The sequence below is a fragment of the Camelus ferus genome, chromosome 18 (genome assembly GCF_009834535.1).
Source record: "Camelus ferus isolate YT-003-E chromosome 18, BCGSAC_Cfer_1.0, whole genome shotgun sequence".
Classification (NCBI taxonomy): Eukaryota; Metazoa; Chordata; class Mammalia; order Artiodactyla; family Camelidae; genus Camelus; species Camelus ferus.
This window is the reverse complement of record NC_045713.1, coordinates 11,709,486-11,734,894: the sequence shown is the minus strand read 5'-3', so window position 1 is coordinate 11,734,894 and position 25,409 is coordinate 11,709,486. Positions and strand designations below refer to the sequence as shown.

General features: G+C 46.2%; 2 protein-coding genes across 4 annotated transcripts; both read left to right on the top strand.

Annotated features, from left to right (window-relative positions):
* The first annotated feature begins 139 nt into the window (after positions 1 to 139).
* Positions 140 to 11,787, top strand: ZDHHC4 (zinc finger DHHC-type palmitoyltransferase 4). Of its 3 annotated transcripts, none has more exons than XM_014561623.2 (8): positions 140 to 251; positions 728 to 891; positions 1,531 to 1,654; positions 2,422 to 2,495; positions 2,993 to 3,171; positions 4,497 to 4,622; positions 5,888 to 6,132; positions 11,437 to 11,784. In XM_014561623.2, exons 2-8 carry the CDS (start codon positions 833 to 835, stop codon positions 11,722 to 11,724), a joined length of 1,095 nt encoding a protein of 364 aa, XP_014417109.1. In that variant the 5' UTR covers positions 140 to 251; positions 728 to 832; the 3' UTR covers positions 11,725 to 11,784. The 3 variants fall into 3 exon arrangements, with proteins under 3 accessions (XP_014417109.1, XP_006173938.1, XP_014417114.1); XM_006173876.3 differs by having other exon boundaries at positions 200 to 251; positions 728 to 912; positions 11,437 to 11,787; XM_014561628.2 differs by lacking the exon at positions 140 to 251 and adding an exon at positions 269 to 334 and having other exon boundaries at positions 11,437 to 11,787.
* An 857-nt stretch (positions 11,788 to 12,644) lies between these two features.
* Positions 12,645 to 24,996, top strand: C18H7orf26 (chromosome 18 C7orf26 homolog). The gene is given in 7 exon segments (XM_014561374.2): positions 12,645 to 13,178; positions 13,616 to 13,837; positions 15,553 to 15,718; positions 20,246 to 20,634; positions 20,636 to 20,771; positions 21,579 to 21,618; positions 24,225 to 24,996. Coding segments are annotated over 7 exon segments (1,347 nt in total). The 5' UTR covers positions 12,645 to 12,986; the 3' UTR covers positions 24,427 to 24,996.
* Positions 24,997 to 25,409: the final 413 nt, after the last annotated feature.

Below are 25,409 nucleotides of genomic sequence, written 5' to 3'. Positions count from 1 at the left end.
TCTATAAAGCTGGACCTCCCAGCCGTCATACTTGACTACGGTCGGAGGAGCCAAACCGGGAAACAAGAGACATCCATGAGCGCGAAGAACTTTAGCCGCTGGCCCCATTCCCTGCGGCCGTCCTATGCACTTCCGCCGGAAGTCGGCCTGGCTGTCCGCGACGCACGATGACGTCACGGGTCCGCCGGAAGTCTGGGGACGCGCCCTAGAGGCGCAGGCCTGGTGCAGCTAGAGGTTGGCCCATCCCAGCGGTAAGTCCGCCTCCGCTGGTTTGTTAGACGCCTCGGCTGGCCCCGGGGCTTTCGTCTCACAGTGTGACCCGCCCTTCTTTCTTGTGTGTGGATACAGCCCCACCTCCACCCTGCTCGGGACTCAGGCACCTCCCGGTGTCCCCTCCTATCGTTCTGCTCCCCACTCCCCACCCCTGTTTCGGCTCCGGGGCAAAGCTCCCGCCAGGCCCGCCCGCTGGGATCTTCCGGCAGAATAGCCTCAGGGATGCCCTTCTATCGGATCCCCAGCATGGGCTCCCCAGGCAGAGGGATAAATACCGAAATCCAAGGCTCCCGGGTTATTTCTTCCCAATTAGCTTTTTCTCCTGATAATCTTATAATCCCGTTCACCCTGCGGGGTCTCAGCACCCCCCGACTTCCAAATTCCTTTCCACAGTGTATTCTGCCCCTGACTCCTAGCCTGTCATATTATGAGTGTTGAATTGATGTCTCTGCAGCCAGATCCAGCCTCCTAGAGGAACCATGTCTTCTGCACCTTTGGGTGCCAGCTGTTGTGCCAGGCACGCGCCGCTGCACAGGAGATGACGTTAAATTCCCCATGAATGTTCGGAGGAGGAATACCAGAGCTGCCGGCTGAAAACTATCCAAACAAAAGAAATATGTAGGCACCCTGAATCACCTCGTGAGAATTGCTGCTCTTTGTTTCCTCTGTCCTGTCTTGTGAAGAGTTTCTAGTTTGGTTATCTCAGTTGGAAGTCCCGCCCAGCATCATAGCTGCTAAGGTCAAAAGTACCTGTTTCCAGTTTCTTAATTCAGGCCTGTGTGTTGCCTCTGGATCCTCTGGGTGATCCCTGATTGTTGTGGTCTCTGTCCTGGAGGAATGTTTCATAGGACACCTTGCCTGATCCCGACCATGGGTTCCTGACTGCCTCTAGTGTATGCTTGTTCCAGTAGCATTGGCAGCAGATTCTTTTGAGTACATTTTGTATCAATGTCTTTGTGAATATTTTTATTTAGGAAAGTAAAAGAATTATTTATCGCTGGGAGAGGGAAGGCAGATGCATTTTGCATATTCTTCTCGCTTATTTTGGAATTTGCAGGCAGGAGATGCCACAAAGCAGACCACGTGGTTTGATTAGGAAACTTGAAGGAGAACTAGCTGGGAAGCCCCACTGAGAGGCAGAGTGGGCTTGAAAGTGGGTGAATTCTGTTTGTGGAGCCATTTGGGGAATTGATGTCTGAGAATATGCGTTGGAATATATCCCTCTATAGTAGTCACACTCTTTCTGTTCCTTTGTAGCCCCAGGATGGACTTCCTCTTTCTCTTCTTGTTCTACCTGGCTTCAGTGCTGATTGGTGTTGTTCTGATCTGCATCTGCTCAAAAACGCATTGCTTGAAAGGCCTGGTCGGAAGAGGAACACAGGTAACACTGAGGCTTGGATTTTGAATACCACCAGTCTAAAAGTCTTGTTGGTTTTCTATCAGAATGAAAAAGATGCCATTTTAATTCATTTGTTCACTTGTTCTTTCATTTTTGGCAGTTGTGGTAAACTCGAAATTCTCTCTGTTTTTGTTACTGTTGAAAGTAATCTTTGATAATACTTTCAGAGAAGATAGTATTCTCAAGGTTAGTTATTTTTCTCTGCATGTGATGCCTGTAATTGGGCATGAATGTGAACAGTATCTGCCTGGAGGGGCCTGATGGGTGAGACTAGGGGTGGTATGAGCAGAAAGCTGAACATTGGACTGCCTGCACTCCTCCAGGGATCAAAGTGGGCAAAATTAGGGTGAGCAAGCAGCCTTGGGAAGAGGTTGGTTTGGGAGGGGCCTGGGCTAATGCCCAGTGATCTGGACGTGGACTGTGGAACGTAGGATTGAACCCAAGGCAGGGAAGGGGGTGCAGTTCACACTAGCATTACCGGATTCATCACCTCTGCTCTCCTCCCTTTGTCTGATGACCCTGACTTGGTGCCTTGTTTGGGGTCAGGATGGAAATAGAGGAGTTGGCATCAAAGCCAGGCTGGCTGAGGGAAGCCCTCCTCTTTATTTTCACTTAAATCTCTTTGCTCATAATGCAGCAACACACCTGAACATCACCAGTATTGCCAGCTCAAAGTGAAGCATCTGATTTGTTTGGGAGTAGGGGGAGTGAGAAGTGAAATTGAATCTTTCTCTTTCCTTTCATTTCAGGTATTTTCCTATATAATCCCAGAATGCCTTCAGAGAGCCATGCTAAAATTGCTTCATTACCTCTTCCATACACGGTATTTATATTTCAGAGTTTGAATATTATCTTCTCTGTTTTGATTGATGATTGTTGCTGTCCTCTAGCTTTAAGAAATTCCTTGTTTGTTTCCAGAATGGTGCAGGGAGAGATGCTGGAGGGATCAAGAGCCCCAGGTCCAGAACCTCTGTGCACAGATAATCTGCATTTCCTCTCTGGGGTTTTGACATTCCTAATTTTAAATAAAAATATTTAAAGAATGGGAAGGTATTGACGTGCCTTTCTGTAAGAAGAAATATATACTGATACTGAGACTTCAATTCCCAACAAGGATGGTGAGAATAATAGATACCACTTACCGAGTACTTACTGCGTGCTAGGCACTTTGTGAAATGTTTCACACAATTTCTTATGTAATTCTTCCTGTTCTCTCAGGCCCAGAGGATGTGCTTGTCCCTTGGTTAATCTTCCATAGTGTGGTATGATTTCTTCATGGCACAGCCCCTGTCAACAAGCCACGTAACTATTTCCTTTCAGAAACCACACCTTCATTATCCTGCACCTCATCTTGCAAGGGATGATTTATACTGAATACACCTGGGAAATACTTGGCTACTGTCAAGAGCTCGAGTTCTCCCTGTATTACCTCCTTCTGCCTTATCTGCTGCTGATTGTAAACCTGATTTTTTTCACCCTGAGTTGTGTGACTAACCCTGGTAAGTTGAGGCTCTTAGTACAAAAACCAGTGACAGCTCAACTGTCAGTCTTACTGGTAGCGCTACAAACAGGTAGTGGTCCCTCTAAGGCCTTTTCAAAAGAGTTGATATGTAGAGTTTGCATGATCTTTCAGTTTTGAGTGGTTCCTCATTTTATTTGTCTTTAATCTTCTTTCACAGATTATTTAGAACTACTTAAAATTTTCCATGTATTTTTTTTTAGTTTTTTTGATACTTAATTGTGTTATATATAGAGCTTACAGTCTGCATGACACTATTCCTTTTAAAATTTTTATTGATATTTGCATTATGCCCAGGCATGTGGTCAGTTTCTGTGAATGATCCATGTGTGCTGGAAGAGAGTGTGTATTTCCTAGTTCTTGGGTACAGACAACCATATAAGTCCTCTAAATCAAGATGTTGATTATGTTCAGACCTTTTATATTCATACTCGTTTTTTGTTTGATCTATGACTGAGAGAGGTATGTGAACTCATACTGATGGTAGATTTGACAGATTTGTCCTTCACATGTTTTGAAGCTGTTATGTACTTGTGTGTGTGTGTGTGTGTGTGTAATAGTTAGATATATTCGTATTAGATGTATTCAAGTTTAGAATTGGCATTCTTTCTAGAATCTTTTTTCAAAATATAATGAGTCTTTATGTTACTAGTAGCTCTTTGCTCTCAAGTCTCCTTTGTCTGAAATTAATATTATTATACTCTCTTTTGATTGATACTTGCTTGGTATTATTTTTTCCATCCTTTTACTTTTAAACTTTTCTATCCTTGAAGGACCAAATGTCCATTAATTAATGAACAGATAAATAAAATGTGATACAACTATTCAGTGGAATATTATTCAGCAATAAGAAGGAATGAAATACTTATAGGTGCTTATAACATAGGTGAACCTTGAAAACATTATGCTCAATGAAAGAAGCCAGATACAAAAGACCACATATTGTGTGATTCTATTTATATGAAGTATCCAAGCAAGGCAAATCCATAGAGACACAAAGTAAAGAAGTGGTTGCCAGGGGCTGTGGGATTAGAGAGAAATGGAGAGTGAAGGCTAAAGGGTTTCTTATGGGGGTGATGAAAATGTTCTAAGATTGATTGTGGTGATGGTTGTACAACTCTATGAACATAAAAACCATTGAATTGTACACTCTAAACAGGTGAATTGGATATGGATTATATCTCAGTAAAACTGTTAAGTTAAAAATGAATTATTATAGCAGTTGTAGTTGTATTTTGTTGAGCTGTGTGAACATCCGGTCCACTGCATAGCTCGAAACTAACCCTTGTCTCTCCTTTTTTTCAGGTACCATAACAAAAGCAAACGAATTGCTGCTGCTTCAAGTTTATGAATTCGATGAAGTGATGTTCCCCAAGAACATGAAATGCTCTACTTGTGATTTAAGGAAACCAGCACGATCCAAGCACTGCAGTAAGTCTAACTCCGACCGCTCCATCTCTCCCCTCGCACGGCAGACAAGCGGACTTCGTCTGTAAGAGAATGCTGCACATATCTGGAAACAGAGCTGTTTGACCCCCAGGCATGAGGTGGCCACTGATGGTAGGGGCCCGAGAGTGGTTTCTTTGAGATGCCTGGAGAAGAGGTCTTGTAGATGGGCAGCCTTCAGCTCTGGGCAAAACAGCCCTTCCTTTGCCTCGTGGCAGGACTTGCTGCCCGAGAGACATTTCTGTGGGATGTTGTGTTTGCAGACTTCAGTCCAGGCAGAGCCTACACTTCTGGGGAATGGCCAAGATTCTAGATGAGTGCCATCCAACAAAAATATAATGTGGGCCACATACGTGATTTTTTAATTTTCTAGAAGCCACATTGCAAAGGTGAAAAAGAAATAGGCAAAATTAATTTTAATTCTATGCTTCATTTAACAATATATCTAAAATACCATTTTAACATGTAATCAATAAAAAAATACCACTCATGGGATAGCTTAAATTCTCTTTTCATACTAATTACTTGAAATACCTCAATCGATAGACACTAAGTTTTTGAGGGGGCTAGGTAATTAGGTTTTTATTCATTTATTTTGTAGTAGAGGTAGTGAAGATTGAACCCAGGACTTCGTGCATGCTAAGCACACACTCTACCACTTAGCTATACCCTCCCGCAGATAGACCCTAGATTTTTATTGGACATTCTTGATCTGTGTTTAGATTTCATAAAATTTGCAGTCGTAAGAGCTGATTCACATACCCACGCTTTTGCAGATATTCTTAAAAGTTTTTCAGTGACTGAAGCAGTACCAAAATATCATTGTCCTTTAATATCCACATCTGCATTGCCATAGTGGTTCATCTTTACCAGAAGAATTGATATGACTTTAAAGCAAAAGCATCAGCTTTAAAATGATGTCTGTCCAAGTTGAGTAAGCTCACTAACTGTTAAGTCACCTGTTGTTCATGTTGAACTCACAGGAGCACTGCATAAATTGAAAAGTAACTGTAAAGGTATCAGTATCAACAAAGGATCCTTCCTAGTAGCTACGTTTCAAGCGCTCAGTCCCCACATGTGGCTGGTGGTAGTGTACTGGACACTGCAGTTCTAAAAGCTTGGTGATAGCAGCTGCCATTTCCCCCAGCTCATCCTGCTCATGTCAGGTCATGGAACTCTCAGTGGTGTGCATGGTGTCAGTATCCCATCAAGGATCAACTCGGGGTTGTGACTCCCCCTTTTCTGCACAGGTGTGTGTAACCGGTGTGTGCACCGCTTTGACCATCACTGTGTGTGGGTGAACAACTGCATCGGGGCCTGGAACACCAGGTACTTCCTCCTCTACCTCCTGACATTGACGACCTCAGCTGCCACCATGGCCGTGGTGAGCACTGTGTTTCTGGTCCAGTTGGTGGTGGTGTCGGACTTCTACCTGGAGACTTACGTTGATGACCTTGGACACTTCCAGGTTGTTGATACTGTCTTTCTTATTCAGGTAATTAATATTCAGGTAATTATGTTGTGGACTGTGTTTCTGATATCAAGTTTTAAAATTGGATAAAGGATGTTTATTTTCTCAGTCAAAACATGAAGGCAGTCCTTTTTTAAAAAAAAATCGATATATAATTTTAAAAAATTGATACATAATTTACATACCATAAAATTCACCCTTCTAAAGTATACAGTTCAGTGGTTTTAATATATTCACAGTCACATAACCGTTACCACTATCTAATTTCAGAACATCTCATCATCCCAAAAAGAAACTAACCTATTAGCAGTCGTTCCCCATTCACTTTCTCCCCAGACCCTGGCAACCACTAATTTACTTTCTGTCTCTATGGATTTGTCTTTTCTGGGGATTTCACATAAATGGAGTCATACAATATGTAGTCTTTTGAACTGATTTCTTTCACTTAGTATAATATGTTCAAAATTCATTCATGTAGCATGAATCAGTGCTTCATTCCTTTTTATGGCTAAGTAATATTCCATTGTGTAGATATATCACATTTTATTTACCCACTTGTCAGTTGACAGCCATTTGTGTGTTTCTACTTCTTGGTTAGTATTGAGTAATGCTGCTATGATTGTTTGTGTACAAGGTTTTGTGTGGACTGTAGGGTTTCATTTCTCTTTGATTATATATAGCTATGAGTGGGATTTCTAGGTCATATGGTAACTCTATTTTTAATCATTTAAGGACCTGCCAGACTGATTTCCAAAATATTTGCATCATTTACATTCCCACCAGCAATCTATGAAAATTCTAATTTCTCTACACTCTTAATAATACTTGTTATTATCTGTTTTTTTGATTATAGCCATTTAATGGGTATGAAGTGATACCTTGTTGTGGTTTGATTTCCACTTAGCCCAACGACGGTGTTGAGCATCTTTTCATGTGCCTATTGGCCATTAGGATATCTTCTTTGGACAAAATTTAGAGAAGCAGCAGCTCATTTTGAAATTGGTTTGTCTTTTATTCTTGTGTTGCAAGAGTCCTTTTTATATTCTGGACATCTGACCCTTATCAGATACATGATTTGCACATATTTTCTCCCATTCTATTGGTTGTCTTTTCATTTTTTTGATAGTGTTCTTTGAAACACAGAAGTTTTTAATTTTGATGTTCAATTTGTTTTTCTTTTTGTTGCTTTTGCTTGAGTGTCATGGCTAAGAAACCATTGCTTAATCCAGGATCATGAAGATTTATACTTAAATATTCTTCAAAGTGTTTTATAATTTAGTTCTTATATTTAGATCTTTGATCATTCTGCGTTAATTTTTATATTTTGTGTTAGGCAGGGTTCTAGATTTATTCTTTAGTTTGTGGATATCCAGTTGTCCCAGCAGCATTGTTGAAAAGACTGTTCTTTGCTCATTGAATTGCTCTGGCACTTTATCAAAAACTAATTTACTGTAATGTAAAAGTTGAAGCCATTCTTTTAAAAATAATTTGATTGCTGCATTTATGGGAAATAACTTATGAGCAATCCTTTTTTTTAGGTAACTGCCTAATTCTTGTTGAGTGTTTTTTTCTCTTTTGTTTCAAAGAAAATAAAATGAGCAAGTGGGATGTAGTCCATGAATGCAGGGTTGGTTCAATATTGGGAAATTGCTTAATATTTTACACCACATTGTTAAGTATAAGGAACAATAATATGATTATTTCTCTAGAAGCTGAAAAGCCTTTCACAAAATTTAACATCCATTATAACAAAAGCACTTCAAAAATAAGAATTGGAGGATATTGTTTTGATATGATAAAACACACCCATGGTCCTAAAGCTGGCATTTTTTTTAACTCTTATTTTGAAATAATTATAGATTCTCAGAAAGTTACAAAGAAATATACAGGAGCCCTAAACTCCTCTCCCCATGCCAAAATCTGTATGCAACCACAGCACAATGCCAAAAGCAAGAAATTGACATTGGCACAATCCATGAAACTGATTCAGATATCCCCAGCTATATATGCATTCATTTGTGTTGTGTGTGTAGCTCTGTGCAGTTTGTAACATGTATAGCTCTGCTTAACCACTGCTACAATCTGTCCAGCATTCGGACTCCCCACGTTAGCCCTGATAGCCACATCCTCCTCCCCACATCCCTGAGGCCTGGCCACCACCAGTCTGTTCTCCACTTGCAGTATTGTGTTACTTCATGATTGTTACATAAATGGAATCATACAGTAGCTTGTGTGATTTTTTTTTTTAAGTGAAAGTAATTTTACTCAGGGAGATACACACTCCATAGACAGAGTATGGGACATCTCAGAAGGCAAGAGAGGCAGCCCCAGAGCTTGGGGTCATCTAGGAAAGTGAGAGCAGCCAGTGATTGTTTTTTTTTCACTCAGCACAGTTTCCTTGAGATCCATCCAAGTGGTTGCATATATCAGGAGTTTATTCCTTTTTACTACCATACAGTATTCCACAGTGTGGATGGACTACAGTTTGCTTACCCAGATACCCTTTGAAGGACATTTGGGTCATTTCCAGTTTTTGGCTGTTAGTGATGAGGCTGCTGTGAACATTTGTTTACAAGTTCCTGTGTGAAAGTAAGTCTTCAGTGTGATTGTTGGGTTGTATAAGTCCATTTTAGGTTTTGAAAAGGAGTAGCACACTATTTTCTAGAGTAGTGGTACCTTTTTACATTCTCACCAGTGGCGGGAGAGGGACTGGTTTCTCTGCATCCTTGCCAGCATTAGCATTACCACTAATTTTCATTTCAGCTGGTCTGATAGCTATGTCCTGATACCTCATTGTTGTCTCAGTGTTGAGTAGTTTTTATTCTTACATTTTCGCCAATTATGTAAATTTCCAATCATATAACAGAGTGACTACCCACATACCTTCCACCTAGATTTGAAAATTGTTAACATTTTAATCTGTTTTCTTTCTGTATTGTATGTATATTTTTATTATTTTTACATTAGAAATAAGTTGGAGACATCCTGTTGCTTCACCCCTAAATACTTGAGCATGCATCTTTTCAGGATGTCAGCGTTCTCCTACATGTTTACAATTCTGTTGTCCCATTCAAGAAAAGTACTAATAAATCTACATACTCTCTAGTCCATTCAAATGTCTCCATTGTTTCAAATGAATCTTTTATAGCTCTTTTAACTCCTTGAACCAGATTCCACGTTATAGTTACACATTACATTTAAATGTTCCATGTTTTTAGTCTAAAATAACTCCTCTACTTTTTTTCCCTGAACTTGACATTTAGTTGTCTGGTTGTCTTTTAATGTGTCCCATGCTCTAGATTTTCATTTTCTTAATTGTGTCATCTAATTTTTCTCTGTTCCTTTATATTAGTGTAAACTGGAAGTTAGTTCTAGGGCCTTGATTAGATTTGGGCTAAGTATTTTTGGCAAAAGTGCTTCCAAAGCAGGGATGCGTATTTCATAGTGCATCCCATCAGGTGGGACATAGGATCCGTGAAGCCCGGGTTGATTCATTGGTTTAAGGTGGCGACCACCAATCCTCTCCGCTGGGAAAGTACATTTTCCCCTTTGCAATGGATAATCTGTGTATACAGTTTTGGACTCTCTTTAGGATAAATTCCAAAAAATAGAAGACTGGATCAAAGATTGTCAACACGTGTAAGTCCTTTGATACTAATATATATTGTCAAATTCCTTTTTAAAACCTGTCCTTAGAGCATTGTATATGTTCATTTCACTACATCAGAGCAGGCATTGAGCGGGCCTGGGGGTGGGAAGTGCTTCTAGTTTGATAGGAAAGTATGGTATACCTTTTTACAAAATTACATTTCATTCAGTACTTTTGATTACTTTCCTTATTTGTCAGTCATTTGTGTATCTGTTTTTGGTGTGAATTGTGTCCTTTAATTATTTATCTATTTGATATTAGAATAACTTTTGATTTGAGGCCTTTATGTAATAATTGTAGTTCATTCTTGTTATATTTGTTTTCTATTTGTGTATATATATATTTTTTGGTATAAAAATGTTTAGATATTCAAATCTTTCTCTTTTCTTTGTAACTTCAGTTAGAAGTTCTCTCTGTCAAGAGTTTTGATAAATATCTACTTCTGCTTTCAAAAATATTGAACTCTTTCAAAATTCTTTATTTTGTCTATTATAAAAAATAAGTTATAAAAATTCAAGACATCCAGAGCTTTTAGGGATGGGGGGATGTGGGGAAGTAAGTGAAGGTAGTCAAAGGGTCCAGACTCCAGCTGTAAGATGAATAAGTCCTGGGGGACGTAACATACAGCATGGTGGCTGTAATTAGCAATACTGTATTGTATTATGTATTTAAAGTTGCTAAGAGAGTAGCTCATAAAAGTTCTCACCACACACACACACACACACACACACACACACACACACATTCTATCTGTGTGAAGTGATGGATGTCTTAACTAACCCTATAGTAATCATTTCACTATATAACATATGTAATCATTATGGTGAATGTTATGTTGTGTACCTTAAACTTTCACAATGCTGTATGTCAGTTATATCTCAATAAAGCTGGAGGGGGAGAGAAAATTTAAAATACCTTGAAAAAAAATAAAATGAAACGAAAACTGGGAATTATACCCTTCCCCTCCCAACAGTTTCACTCCCCAGAAGCAATCATTTTTATAGTTTGGTGTGTCTATTTCCGGTTTTTTCCCCGTGTTTAGATATGTGGCCATACACCTTCACTGAGTTTATTTTCACACAAATAGGATTCCACTGTGATTTTTGCATCTTGTCTTTCTCACTGGGCAATGTATTACCAACATCTTTTCCAAATTAGTACATAGACATTGACCTCATTTTAATGGTGCCTGTTCCGTAGTATGCCTGTCCCAGAGTTTTACTCTTCCTCATGGATAGACATTTAATTTGTTTCTTTTGGGAAGAGGGGCTGTTAAAATCAGTGCACCAGTGAATACCCTTGTATATGTATTTCTGTGGTGTATTGTTTTAGGAGAGAGATTGATCTCCTCTGTCCATCTGGACTTTATGTTGATGCATGAACTAAGATTTATTCCTTTATTTTCTAAATGGTTAACTGGCATAGCGCCAGTCTCCTGCATATCTTTTCCCTTTCCTTCACTGTACACACTTCATTTAGCTCACATGAAATTCTTGCACGTACTAGAATTTCTTCCTGGGCTGTTTGTCAGTGCTGTTTATGGTTCTGATTTGTGTTTGATGGGTTGGATGTGTTATAGAGGTGGGTGAACTGGGGAGGCAGCTCTGATGTATTTGTGGACAAGACCATGGCTAGTGGGTGCCTAACTGCCTAATGTGCTGTTTCTTCTTTGCTCCCAGTACCTGTTCCTGACCTTCCCAAGAATTGTCTTTCTGCTGGGCTTTGTCATGGTACTGACCTTCCTCCTGGGGGGCTACCTGTGTTTTGCTCTGTACCTGGCTGCCACCAACCAAACCACCAACGAGTGGTACAAAGGTGACCGGGCCTGGTACCAGCATTGCCCCTACATGGCCCAGCCACCATCTGCAGAGCCCCAGGTTTACCAGAACATTCACTCCCATGGGCTTTGGAGCAACCTTCGAGAGATCTTTCTACCTGCTGCACATTATGAGAGAAAGAAGAAATAACAATGGAAGAGTGTAACTGCTTTTTAAATATAGTATGCATTTATTTATACATGTGGATACTTACTTTCTAAGCCTTGCTTTATTTATTTATTTCCTGGTTTCTGCTGTGTTTATGAACCAGCTTTCAGTGGGTAAGGAGGGGAGGGGAAAACTAGTGTTTACTGGGTGCCTAACCCTTGCCAAGTGCCATGCTAATAAATCCTGTGGCAGAAATGCCCCTTCTCATCCTCTGTTCACTCAGCCAGTCGGAAAAGAGCATCTCTGAAGTCCTGGTGCCAATGGAATCAGAGGTGACTTCTCAGGGGCTCCAGTGGACCTTGGTCTCCCACTAGGCTCCTGGACAGGTGGGCCTTATGGCTGTGTTGCCTGTTGTGCAAGGGGGTCTCCGCGACCTGGAGCTGTTCCTGGCTGCGTCCTCTTTGATGTCCTTTCCATCTTTCCCAGGGGAAGGCCTTGGCTTTTTTTCATCTCCTTAACCACACCCAGCATCCTCTACTGGGCCAGGCCACTCTGGAGGGTACTGGGGAGTAGGGACTGTGGGGTAGGGAGGCAGCATTTGTCACAGCAGCCTCGTGAGTTTAGACTAAATTTACTCTTGAAGATAAACGGCTGAGGCCTGAGCCAGGGCCCTCCACCACCACCCCATCCTTTGAAAAGCAAAGTGAACGCAAATGTGCAGGCCTTGAACGCCGTGCAGAGGGAGCACGTGGAGCTTCGGCGGGCCTCCCCGGAGTTGGGGTGGGAGCATAAGACCCCGTGAGCGTTCACCGGTGGGTGTGATACCCAAGTCGCTCTGGACCCGCAGGGCAGTCGCAGGGCCCAGGGGCGGGGCCTGCGGGGAGGGGCGGGGCCTGCCTCTGGGAGGAGCGGCGCCCTTCGCGCCGCGGGCCGAGCCGCCAGGGGGCGCCCTCCTGAGGGCGGGCCCTCGCCACCGCCGTGGCTTGGCCCCTGCGGGCCGCCGTCGCCGCGCTCGGCATTCCGCCGCCGTTCGGCTCCGCGGCGTCCGGGCTCCCGCGGCCCTCGGTGGCGCCGCAGTCGCATACCCGGGGCGCCCGCTGGCCGGCGGCGGCGGCGGCGGCGATGGCCCCCTGAGCGGGCCTGAGCGGGTAGCCGCGTGCGGGCGGGCGCCGCGGCGCGGGCCCGGGGTCGGCGGGCGGAGGCCGGTCGCGGCCTCTTTGTCTCCACAGCGGCGGGCGCGTCCGCGGGGCCCGGGGCGGAAGTCTCGACGCGCTCCCGGCGCCCCGGGCCGCGGCGGCCGCACCATGAGCGACATCCGCCACTCGCTGCTGCGCCGCGACGCGCTCAGCGCCGCCAAGGAGGTGCTGTACCACCTGGACATCTACTTCAGCAGCCAGCTGCAGAGCGCGCCGCTGCCCATCGTGGACAAGGGCCCCGTGGAGCTGCTCGAGGAGTTCGTGTTCCAGGTGCCCAAGGAGCGCGGCGCGCAGCCCAAGGTGCGGCGGGGGACCGGCGGCCGCGACGGGGAGACTCCTGCTCTTTTTCCCTCCGCTGTCGGTGACAGGCGTTTGTCAAAACACAGATGCCCTGCTGTCGAGGGCTCCTTCTCGCCCTTGGCCTTGCTCTTCGAGCAGCAGCCGAGGTGCCTGTATTGCGGGGCATGTGACAGCTGCGTCTCAGTGGTGTTAAAGGAAGAGACGTTAAAGTCTTGTCATCTCAGACGTCTGTAGGTCATCCCGAGTTCCCCAGGACGATGCATAGTGACATATAATGACATTTCCTGAGATTAACAGCAGAGTTCTATTCCCCGGGACCCAGGCTTTAGAGAGATGAAAAGTTCCCTGGGGAAAATAGCGTATTTTCTGTTTTCTTATGGTGTGAATTAATAGGTGTGTTAAAATTTCTCATCACTTCTCCTGGACTTGTTTTACAGAGACTGAATTCACTTCAGGAGCTCCAACTTCTTGAAATCATGTGCAATTATTTCCAGGAGCAAACCAAGGACTCTGTCCGGCAGATTATTTTCTCATCCCTTTTCAGCCCCCAAGGGAACAAAGCCGATGACAGCCGGATGAGCTTGTTGGGAAAACTGGTCTCCATGGCAGTGGCAGTGTGTCGAATCCCAGTGTTGGAGTGTGCAGCCTCATGGCTCCAGGTACTTCTCCAGAAATAGCCTTTTCCCCAGAGCTTCCGAGGACGAGTCTAGCGTCAGGAATTTTAATTCAGTTGGATTTCTGGAGAGGCCTTTTCCACTTTATCTGCCTGATACCACTGCCCTATATGCTGATACCCCAGACCTATAAATACAAGTTGTAACCAATCTTGAGAAAAACAGTAGTTTGTAATGGTAAATGAATTTAAGAAGAAATGGTTCTGTCTTCAGAACAAGTGAAAGGTCGTTTTTCTTAGTTAAAAACAAGAAGGTAGGATTTTGAAAACAGCTATACATGCAGCTTCAAAGATTCTTTTTTTTTTTTTTTTAAGATCATTATGTGTCTTATTGTGGCAATATTTGCTTGTTTTTATACAGTTGAATCAGTCAGCATGTGAGTTGTTCCAGGGTGCCATTACAAAATTGCTGGCTCTCCTCATTGCTATGGACATAAGGGCCTTCTAGAGTGTTTTTAAATATCAAAGAAAAAATGTGTATTTATAGTAGATTTCATGTTAGTTTTTTGGAAGATCTATTTTGTTTTGCTTTTTTGTTACTCAGTCTTTGAAAAATTGATAATTCGCTCAGAGTAGTTACTAACTCAAAATCTTGATTAATAGGATCCTTAGCTAAGATAACAGAATTGACTACATTCAGTCTCTCAAACCTGTTTCATTCCCAAGGCCTTGAAATCATTTGGGGTTTTTTTTTTTCCAATTTATTTAAATATTTTTCTTATGATCTTATTTATCTCTAAAATTTGGCCAGCAAAAATATATATCGTTTTTTGTAGTACAGAGGTAAATATCAGTGAAATCTGTACCAGTAATTCTCACCAGTCCGATTTCTGGGGCATCTGAATTGATACTGTGTGTTGGGTTTTACCCCAAGATTACCTCTGTCCCTTAACAACCAAGTGATGTGAACTTTAGCGTTTTGTTATTCGTCATATGATTTTCTATTTCTCTCTCATGATGTGGTACTGTGATGCTAGCATTTTGGCAAAGTGAAAGCAGATGTTAACAACAGGAAAGGGTCTTGCATTTGGCTCAGAGTTTGCCACACTGGGGTGTGGGGCTGCAGCTTCCTCCTGAGGAAAGGTGGAGGCGGCTGGTGTGATGTAGTCCAGGGCAGATTTCAGCCTGAGAGGACAGTCTGGCCTGATGCCTCCTTGCGGTTTCCCCCGCAGGCTGTGTTGTGGCCCAGGAACTGTAGCATCCTGAGCAGCTGTTAAATATGGCAGCAGCTACAGATTGGCATCTGAGTGGGAAGGAAAAAGGCTGGGGAGGGTGGTGATCCAGGATTCAGAAGTAGTAAGGGAACCCGTAATAGGAGAGAGTCGTAAGAGAAGTTGAGAAAGGACTGATCTAAATCATAGTTCACAGACTTCCCTAAATCTCAAATCTCATCAATGTGGAAGCAATGGTTAACTTTGACTTTTGGAGTCTTACCTGTAGGGTTACAAAAGTTGTCATTTCCTCATCTGAAGTTAGGAATGACTTTTCCCAAGTAAACTTCAAAGCAGAGTTCAACAGGCCTTTCACGTAAAGGGCAAGATAGTGAATATTTTAGCCTCGGCTAAAAGTCGTATGCCCTCTGTCCCACCTACTCGGCTCTGCCCTTGTAGTGCAGGCTGCCTTGGACAGAAGGCAGACACGGAGTTGCCCGTCCCCTCGCTCACAACACCTGTAGTTACGTGGACTGTGGCTTTTTTCTAGCGGACGCCTGTGGTCTACTGTGTGAGGTTAGCCAGGGCCCTCGTGGACGACTACTGCTGTTTGGTGCCAGGATCCGTTCAGACGCTGAAGCAGATATTCAGTGCCAGCCCTCGCTTCTGCTGCCAGTTCATTACTTCCGTCACCGCGCTGTATGACCTGGCGTCAGGTAAACTTTAAACAGGTTGTTGCCATTCCAGAGGCTCCAGCTGGTTGCCAGTGGTGCTTCCACTGAACACCCAGCCGTGAGTGCTTTGGTCATTATCTCTGAAATGTGTATTTTATTTCGAGCTGAAAGCTAACAGGGTGGGCCGCCTGGACTTCTGGAATTTGCTAACAGGGGATTTTTCTTAGTGGTTCCTATCTGCCTGATGGGAATGGTCCAAGTGGCAGACAGCCCCCGAAGCAAGGCTCCGATGCCTGGGAGAGATGTGGCTTTCTCCTAGACATGACTTGACTTGCTTTTCTTTCTTTTCTTTTTTTTTTTAAGTTTTTGTTTTGTTTTATGTGGGGGTTTTGGGAGTTTGGGGGGGTGTTTGTTTTTTATTTTTTTGGTTAACGGAGGTACTAGGGATTGAACCCAGGACCTCATGCATGCGAAGCACATGCTCTACCCATGAGCTCTAACCTCCCTCCCATGACTTGCTTTTTTTATTCTTCATATTTTGTTTTAAAAAATTTCAAAACTTCAGGAAAGTTGCAGGAATATTACAACTAATGTTTATGTGCCTCTCACCGAGGTTCACCAGGTGTTAACATTCAGCCGTATGTTCTTTCTCCTTTCCCTCTGCTCTTTCTCCCCCACACCTGCACTCCCACAAGTATTTTTTTCCTGAACTGTTGAGAGTTTGTTGCCAGTATCATGTACCAAGTACTTAAACATGTATCTCCTAAGGACAAGAACATTTCCGTCTGTACCCATGATACCATTATCACATGTAAGAAACTAAATATTGACAGAAAACTATTATCTCACGTGTAGCCTGTTACTCAGATTTCCTTGATTGTCTCGCTAATGTCTTTTATAGCCTTTTTCCTCCTGTTTTGAGGGGTCAGGAGAGTTCAGAATCCAGTCAGGGATCATACCTCATGCATGGCTGTCATGTCACTGTGGTCTTTTTAAAACAGGTCCTTCCTGGCACTTAAAAAAGTCTCTTCTGACATTGACTTTTTTTTTTTTTATTGAGGTACAGTCAGTTTACAATGTTGTATCAATTTCTGGTGTATAGCACAATTCCTCAGTCATTCATGAACATGCATATATTCATCTTCATATTCTTTTTCACCGTAAGCTACCACAAGATATTGAATATATTTCCCTGTGCTATACAGTATAAACTTGTTTATATATTTTATATATACCCATCAATATCTGCAAATCTCAAACTCCCAGTTTATCTCTTCCCTCCCCCCTCACCCCTGGCAACCACAAGTCTGTTTTCTATGTCTGTGAGTCTGTTTCTGTTTTATATATAAGTTCATTTGTCTTTTCTGTTATTTAGATTCCACATATGAGTGATATATGGTATTTTTCTTTCTCTTTTCGCTTCACTTAGAATGACATTCTCCAGGGCCATCCATGTTGCTGCAAATGGCATTTTATCATTTTTATGGCTGAGTAGTATTCCATTGTATAAATATACCACAACTTCTTTATCCAGTCATCTGTTGATGGACATTAAGGTTTTTTCCATGTCTTGGCTATTGTAAATAGTGCTGCTATGAACATTGGGGTGCAGGTGTCTTTTTGAATTAAGGTTCCCTCTGGATATGTGACATTGACATTTTTAAAGAGCTCAGGCCTGTTGTTTTACAGAACATCCCTCAATTTAGATTTGTTTGTTTCCTTATGGAAGATTCAGATTAAACAATGTTCCCCAGACCATGGTGTGTCCTCAGTGCATTGCACTGGGAGGCATGCGTCAGTGATGTTCTGAGACTTCCTTAGCAAGATGCCAGGAATGGTCTTCAGGGTGGCCATTAGTTAGCATTTGACTTCAGCTGGGAGAAGCCCACGTCCCTTGTCCTTGTCCAGCGGCAGAGCCCTCTGGTCAGATCATTTTATGCAGACTCCCATTAAAGAAACTGATAGATGTTGATCAGCTCTGGTTGATTTGGGACGGGGGTCTCTGACCCCACCCACTGGGCTCTGCTGCCCACTTTCTTCCCCTAGTGGTGGGTTCCAGGGAACATGGATTGAGAAGCACTGAGTCCTTCTGCATCTGTGTCCTTGTGTGGCCCCCACAGCCCAGGCAGCCCTGGCCAGGGTCTGTGGCTCTTGCTTTTCATGAGGGGAAGTTACAGGCCTCGCGCGGCGAGCAGCCTTCTCTGCAGAGCCAGACTCAAAGCCTGCTTTTCCCTTTCGGGCTCCTCTTCCTCCTCCTCTGCCCTCCGCTCTGGCGGCTCAGAGGGCTGACAGGTGGTCCCTTCCTTACCCTGGTCTGGTAGCTAAACCAGCATGTTGAAAGCCTTCAGCAACATTTCCCATTTCTGTTCAGTCCAGCATTGGTCTCCCACTGACACCCTGAGCATATGCGAGTTTCCTGTTATTTGTGACTTTTTTCTTGCTGTTAGACTTTTTAGTTCTTCTGAGAAAGCTCGCGTGGACAGTATGGCCATTCAGGTGCATGTCACACCTACGTGTAGTCTCATCTCATCTCGTCTTCTGTAGCCACCTGCCGCGGGAGGGGCGGCAGGTCGTGGGAGCGGCGCCCCACTGCGAGGGTGGGATTTTACCTGGCGCTCTCCTCGGAGGCTTCTTAGGAGCCGTCAGTAGCTAGGAACAGTATTCAGGCCTTGTGTTTTCCCACAGGAGAGATTTGATTAAACCCTATTTACAGCATAACAGTTGTCCTTTCAAGTCATTAGTTATTCCAGGGCAACAAGGACAGAAATTGGCCTTAACATTGAGAATGGGTTAATTAACATATGGAGAAGGAAGGGATGTTCAGAGAGTACTAGTAACATTCTAGGATAATTATGAGATGAGGTATTTTTCTTGTAAGTCAGTTTGCCAGTCTGATAAGTCAGCGGTTTCTTTTTTCTTTTTTAAATTGCTTTGTTAAAGTACGATTGACGTGCAAAAAGCTATATGTGTTTATATATACAATTTGGTGAGTTTGGACACGTGGAAATCACTGGCTGCACAGTGGCGGGCCTGAGCTCACCGTCAGAATGGTGATTGCTGCTGCTCTTGGTGCTTCGGGTGACAGGAGCCCATTCCAGGGGGGGCGGGGCGGGGCCTCAGTACCACACAGCAGACGGCAGAGGCTCACCTAACCCAGCAGAATCCTCTCCTACCTGAATGGCGCAGAGAATCTGGGTCTCTGCAAAGGAAGGGTGTAGGGATTATTCACTCAAGTACACACGTTTGTGTGCATTCACAGAGCACGTGTGCGCACACCGCCACCTGGGTCCTGCAGATTCCTCATCTCAGATGTGTGTGGGGCAGGGGAGGGGCTGTGATGCTGGAGGAGTGGACCTGAGACTGCCATTTCCCAGACAGAAGCATCTTGGGGAGTCAAGGGGCCAGACACAGGGTCACCACTGTTTATTTTGCCAAGTAAAGATCACAGACAACACTGCTACCTCCTGTCACCATCATTTCATAACAGAAGGGAAGGGGTGGGTTAGCACCAAGGTGGGCATAACCTCAGGGAAAAGGCCAGTGTTTCCCGAGAAAGAACAGCCGGGGGCCTTACAGTGACACGGGGCTCCCTCTCCGCCTCTGCTTTCTCAGGCTTGGCTCTGGACCTTAGCAGCCTGGAAGGGGCTCCGTCATCCCGAGCTTTTTCACGAGCTGAAGGTGCACAGCCCTCAAAACAGGAGGCTGGGGACCCACTCCTGTGCACACAGACAGCCCAAGGCATTGTGTGCTGATCCCAGGATGGGCATTGTAGACCAGTGGTTAAGAGCCAGGCTACCTGGGCTCAGATCTGGGCCCACCACATACTTTAATAAGTCTGGAGGGGATTACTTAATCCTTTATATAATAGGAGTTTCCTTATCCTTTATATAATAGGAGAATTGTTTGAGGATTAAGTGAGTTAACGTGTGTAAGGGACTTAGACCGGTGCCTGGCACATCGTAAACCCAGAATAATGTCAACATTTGTTTTTCTAATCATTATTCTCTGTCTTGCCACAGAATGTGCCAGGTCTCAGGAATCCCTGGAGTCAAGGCTTTGCTTAGACAGAGGTTCCAGTTTTGGAGCTGGGATGGCTCTTGGCAGCTGCAGATCGTTGATGGGACTCTGAGCTGCTCCCCAGAGGCCGCCCTTACCGTCACCGTACCATTGAGGGAACGCCAAACATAGGGATAAAACCTACTCACAAGTGCCTGGGTGAAGTGTGATAGTAGTTTTGGTTATAAAAGTGTGGGATTTTATTTAAACTGACACATGGGCTCTTCAAGGCATAATGGAGTTTTAGGGAATTGTTCATTTAACAAACGTTTCTTGAGCCCCACTGTGGCCAGGCGGTCCTGGCACTGGGGATGGAACTCTGAGTATGATGAGAGTCCCAGCCCTCATGGAGAGGATGTTCTAGGAAAGGAGACAAAATAGGTGAGAACACCAGTCCGTCGTCTGAACGTCAGGTGACGGGTGCTGTGAACTTGGAGGCCCTCCCCCCACCTCCCGTGTACTTCTGTCCCTGGGGCTGAAAACCCTCCTGACTTCATGCATCTTTGTTTGCAGATGACCTCATCCCACCATTGGACTTGCTTGAAGTGATTGTCAACTGGATTTTTGAGGACCCAAGGTTGATTCTCATCACTTTTTTAAATACTCCAATCGCAGCCAACCTCCCAATAGGATTTTTAGAGCTCACCCCGCTCACTGGGCTGATCCGCTGGTGTGTGAAGGCTCCTCTGGCTTACAAAAGGAAGAAAAAGCCCTCCTTATCCAATGGCCACGTTGCTCCCAAAGTCACGAAGGACTCGGGAGGGATGGACAGGGACTCCCACCTCTTGTACTCAAAGCTGCACCTCAGCGTCCTGCAGGTTCTCATGATGCTCCAGGTGCACTTAACCGAGAAAAACCTGTACGGGCGCCTGGGGCTCATCCTCTTTGACCACATGGTCCCAGCTGGTGGAGGAGATCAACAGATTGGCGGATGAACTGAACCCCCTCAATGCCTCCCAGGAGATCGAGCTTTCCCTGGACCGGCTCGCACAGGCTTTGCAGGTGGCCATGGCCTCTGGAGCCCTGCTGTGCACGAGAGGTGGGTCCTTTCCCTGCCCGGGCCTCCCTAGGGGCGGGGATACCACCCAATGGAAAGAAATAGGGGCTCCTAGACACACACTGTTTTCTGCTTCTTTTAGGACTTCTTTCCTCTTAGTGAATACAGGGGAAGAGGGTGGGAGTCGCGGAACTCAACCCAGGTAGAACACTGGCCGTGACATCTCTGTGTGTCTCCTGACTGTTTTGCCCAGGCCCAGGGACTCTTCAGAGCATGGATAATAATAGCTTAATATCGTCCCTCTTGGAGAATCTTTTCTTTTTCTGCAGTTCCTTTTTATTGAGGCATAATTTATATACAATAAAACGCACATGTTTAAGTGCATGAAACATTCCCGTCACCGGTTTTGAGGGTTCCTTAGTTCTGCGTTTCAGTGCTCATACTGTCCGAGGAGAACGATCTGGTGCTGATGACACACTTGTGTTTGCTTTCTGACTGTTGGCTCACAGACGTTGCCTCCGGCCCAAGTGGTGGTCCCGGGTCACGGGCTTCCCGAATCCTGTCTTGCTCTGAGACTGCCTTGGGCACCTGACCTGCTGTCTCTGGGCCCTTTCCCAGCCATCTAACAAATTACCAGTAGAGCTACCCGCTTCCCTAAGTGATGGATTCTGTTTGGGACCTACTTTGTTAAAGCGAAAATTGAAGAGAAAGAGAACCCAGTTTCTAATTGATGCCAGGAAGTTGTCGTGTGAGGCATCATTACTGTCTTGCTAGTGGCCTGGAACATCAGGGAATTGCTCATCTCGTTGTCTCAAGTCTGTTCCTAATTCTGTATCTCCTTAATTTCAGATGACCTGAGAACCTTGTGCTCCAGGCTGCCGCATAATAAGTAAGTGCCTGCTCAAGACTTCTAGACGGGCTGGAGTGGAGGTTGAGGGTGCTGGAGTACAAGGCAGGGCAGACCCTTGTCCAGGCTTCCTTGGGGAGGGCTGGTCTGCAGGCTATAGAGCTTCTGTTTACAAGGGGCCCCCAAAGGACCTGACAGTAAGTGGGGGATGGATTAATAGCGTGACCCACGTGAGAGGAAGCCCAAGGAGAGAGCAGGTCAAAGGAATGGAAAAAACGGCCATCAGGGAAGAAAGCAGTGCTCCCTGCGTCAGCACGTGTGTGTCGAGGTGGTGGTGCACAGGCACCGTTGGTGACCTCGTGGCTGCCCAGCCCTTTGGGGAATACTGCAGAGACACAGCCCTGGGGCACAGCGTGTCGGTTAGGCCAGCGCCTTGGTGTCTGGCAGCACAGACCGGGCTCTGAGCTCCGTTCCATCTGTGGTTTGCTGTGGCACTGACTCTGAGCCTCGGTGCCCCCTTGTCAAGTGGTGGCAGTCACTCACCTGCCTTACAGGGTTGCAGTGAGGTTTAAACGAGGTGGTGTTTGTAAAATTCTTAGCCCAGTCCATGGCACCCCGAGGTCTCTCCACGATTGGTGGTTATTGTCATAATCTGGGGGGAGCAGTGGGAATGGTGATGAGAAGCAGGAGCTGCGGTCACAGCTGCTGGTCAGAGTTCCAGCCTTGCGACTTCCTGTCTACGTGACCTCAGCCGAGTTTCTTATCTCCCATTACCTCCTTTTTCACTGTAAAATCGAGAAAATAATAGTACCTGTTTCACGTCCCCCTGCCTCCTCTCCCCTGCCCTCCCCTCCGCCCACGTCATAGGATTTTGGTGAGGATTAATTGAGCAGAAACACAGAAAGCACTTAGAATAGTACTTAATATGTAATAAGCACCTAAGAAGTGGTAGCCGCTGTCACTTTTACTGTTACTTGTATAAGTTAGCAGTTTCTCTTGATCTAGTTAATTTCACTGAATCTAAGAAGCAGAAAATTACCTGCACAGAAATGTTTCATGCAAATAATGTAGCATTATTAGCAGCAGGAAGCTGGAAGCAGCCTAGCCCTAGTCCGGTAGCACAGAGATACTTAGTAAGTTAGTAGTGATACATCACAAGGAGGAAACATGATGTGTCTGCTAAAAACAGGTGTTGGGGTGACTGTGAGGAAATGTTGCTGGTTGAAGGCTGAAGGCTGAACTCTTGTGCACACGGTAGTGTGCACACAGCAGGGTTTACAGGAGTGAGGACAGCGAAGTTCAGTTAGTCGGATGATCAATGTGGTTCTCTCTTAAGATGGTCATGCTAGTTTTTAACATAGAAGGCGGGGCCCCAGGGCTGGCGTTGGCAGGCAGTGTGGACAGAGGGTGAGCGCCCACCAGGCCCCACCGCACTGTGCGTGCACCCAACTGCCCAGAGCCTGACCAGCAGCCCTGCCAGGGCCGGAAGTGTGGGCAGGCCTGTCGCGCTGGTCACATGTGTAATATGAGGCTGGAGGGCAGGCCAGATCCTCCTTCACGGCTGATGGGCGAGCGGAGCTACCTCCAGAGGATGGGTGTCCCTGCTGGTCTGGCTCCACGTCGGACTCTGCTGGGAGGGGCGGCTCCGCTCAGGCGTCCAGGCAGTGAACCGGAGAGGGTGGAGGGAGGTGGTCCCTGGTGGAACAAAATGGCCCTCCTTGAGATGTTCTGTCAGCAGGACGGACAGCTCGTCCAGAGGCCTCCCCGCCCTCAGGAACCCATGCTGTTCCTTCTCGTTCATTCTTTTTTCCTTCTGGGCTTCAGGAAAGTCCCCTGCATCCGGGGACATTGTTGATACGAGTGGCATCTCTTCCCCACCTTGCAGTGATCCCTTTGTGATCTTTCCCATCTTTGTGCATAGCTTTTACTGAGTGTTCAATGTTTCCAGGGCATTAAAATAGTGACCGAGTATAAATCCTTTATCTTCTTAGTGTTGTAACTAGGGGTCCCCATTGGAATCCTCTGGAACTTCTCATCAGTCCATCTCTGAGGGGGGGGCCAGTACAGGACTCTCAACGTCAGGATCATGTGAAAGGCCCGCTTTCATGTGGCTTTGCTTCGAATTCAGTTAGGGCTCAGTCGTGGAGAATGACTTTGAGAATTTTCCTGTCTGCCGTTTTTGCTGCGGTGCCTCAGTCACGACCCGTAGGTGTGGACAGTTGAGGCTACAGCGGATGCTGACTGCAGTGGCCCCTGCACCAGAGGTTGAGGCTGCCCCCAAGCTTCTGTGGACGGCGGGCCCCCTCCCTCCCCATCCTGCAGGATCCCGGCTTTTCCCACTGCGGGCCCCTCCTCTCTCCCGGCCCCAGTCTAAATCCTGCCACCTCCAGATCACCTCCTCCCGCTCCTCCCCGGCCACGAGCCACCCTCCGTCCTCCCTGGGCTCGCAAGTTTCCCCGACTGGAAACTTGCCTGTTCTGTTCCCGCATCTGGTGCCTGTGCTGGCATGTGTGTGAGCGCCACCTCGGTGTCCCAGGCTTCTCTTCTCTCTCCCCCGCAGTGCCAAGTCCAGGGGCCTGCCTCGATGCCGCATGTCAGGGGAACTTGTTGGAACCAGTGTGTCCTGATCCTTCTCCTTGTGTTCGCAGCCTGCTCCAGCTGGTCATCTCGGGCCCGGTGCAGCAGTCACCGCACGCCGCGCTCCCTCCCGGGTTCTACCCTCACATCCATACGCCCCCGCTGGGCTACGGAGCCGTACCGGCCCACCCCGCTGCCCACCCTGCCCTGCCCACGCACCCCGGACACACCTTCATCTCTGGCATGACGTTCCCATTCAGGCCCATCCGCTAGGCTGGCCCCCTGCATACTGCCGACTGGCACCGTGCCTTCTGCGCCTGGGTTGGAGGAAGCCTTCCAGGAGAAGGGCGGCCAACCCTGTGGAGGAGGGCCTGGCGGCCCCTCCTCACTGGCAGAACTGTGTGGGTGCGAAAGTTCTGCGACATCGCAGTCCAGGTGCCTCCCACCTGGTCACATTCGTCAAAGTCTAGATGGAAGGAGAAATGTCCAGCCCTCTGCGCAGCCATGTGGACATCTTTAAAAGCTGCCAGGTCTGTGAGCCTGAGTGTCATTTCGGACATGTGCTCCGAGCCTGTGCTGTCGGAGCGCGGACGGGGAAGCAGCGTTTGCAAGTCCATCTGTCTGGCTGGCTTCCTTGTGAATGGGCCGCGTCCCCGCCGCGGACACGGGCGCTTCAACTGCTCCCTGGGCCCCAAGCTGCACCACTGGCTCACACCGCACTGGGTGCCGCTTGGGGAAACCTGTGAGGCTCGCCCGTCGCCAGGGAGCGGAGCTTCTCTGTTTTATTGGGGTCTCTCAGTTTTCCTTTCAGATGTTCAAATAAATTTTTTCCAAACAGTTTTATAGACCTGATGGAATGTGTTTGAAACCAGTACCTGCGCGCCTGGCTGGTGTCCTCCCCAGTCCGCAGTGCGCACGATGAGGAGGAGGGGCGTGGTGCTAGCCGCTTCTTCGGGCAGAGACACTGCGGAGAGCTCCCGCGGGGCAGCTGGGGTCTGTCTGCTTCAGTTACGGGCTCGTTCTTCCCTCCGGCGCAAAAGTCGGTCCTCAGGAGTTTCCTCCAGCGCGCGACTGGGAGGTACCTGCTCCAGGTCCTCACTCACTAGTCTGCGGAGGAGGGAAAGTAATCAGTAACCACGGCGCTGGGCTCCCCGGCTGAACAGCAGGAACAAGAGGTGGTCGCAGCCAACAGTGAGCAGCGAGACTAAGATTAGCCTGTAGGCACGAAATCTAACCCTGTGGTGGGTTCTCTTCCT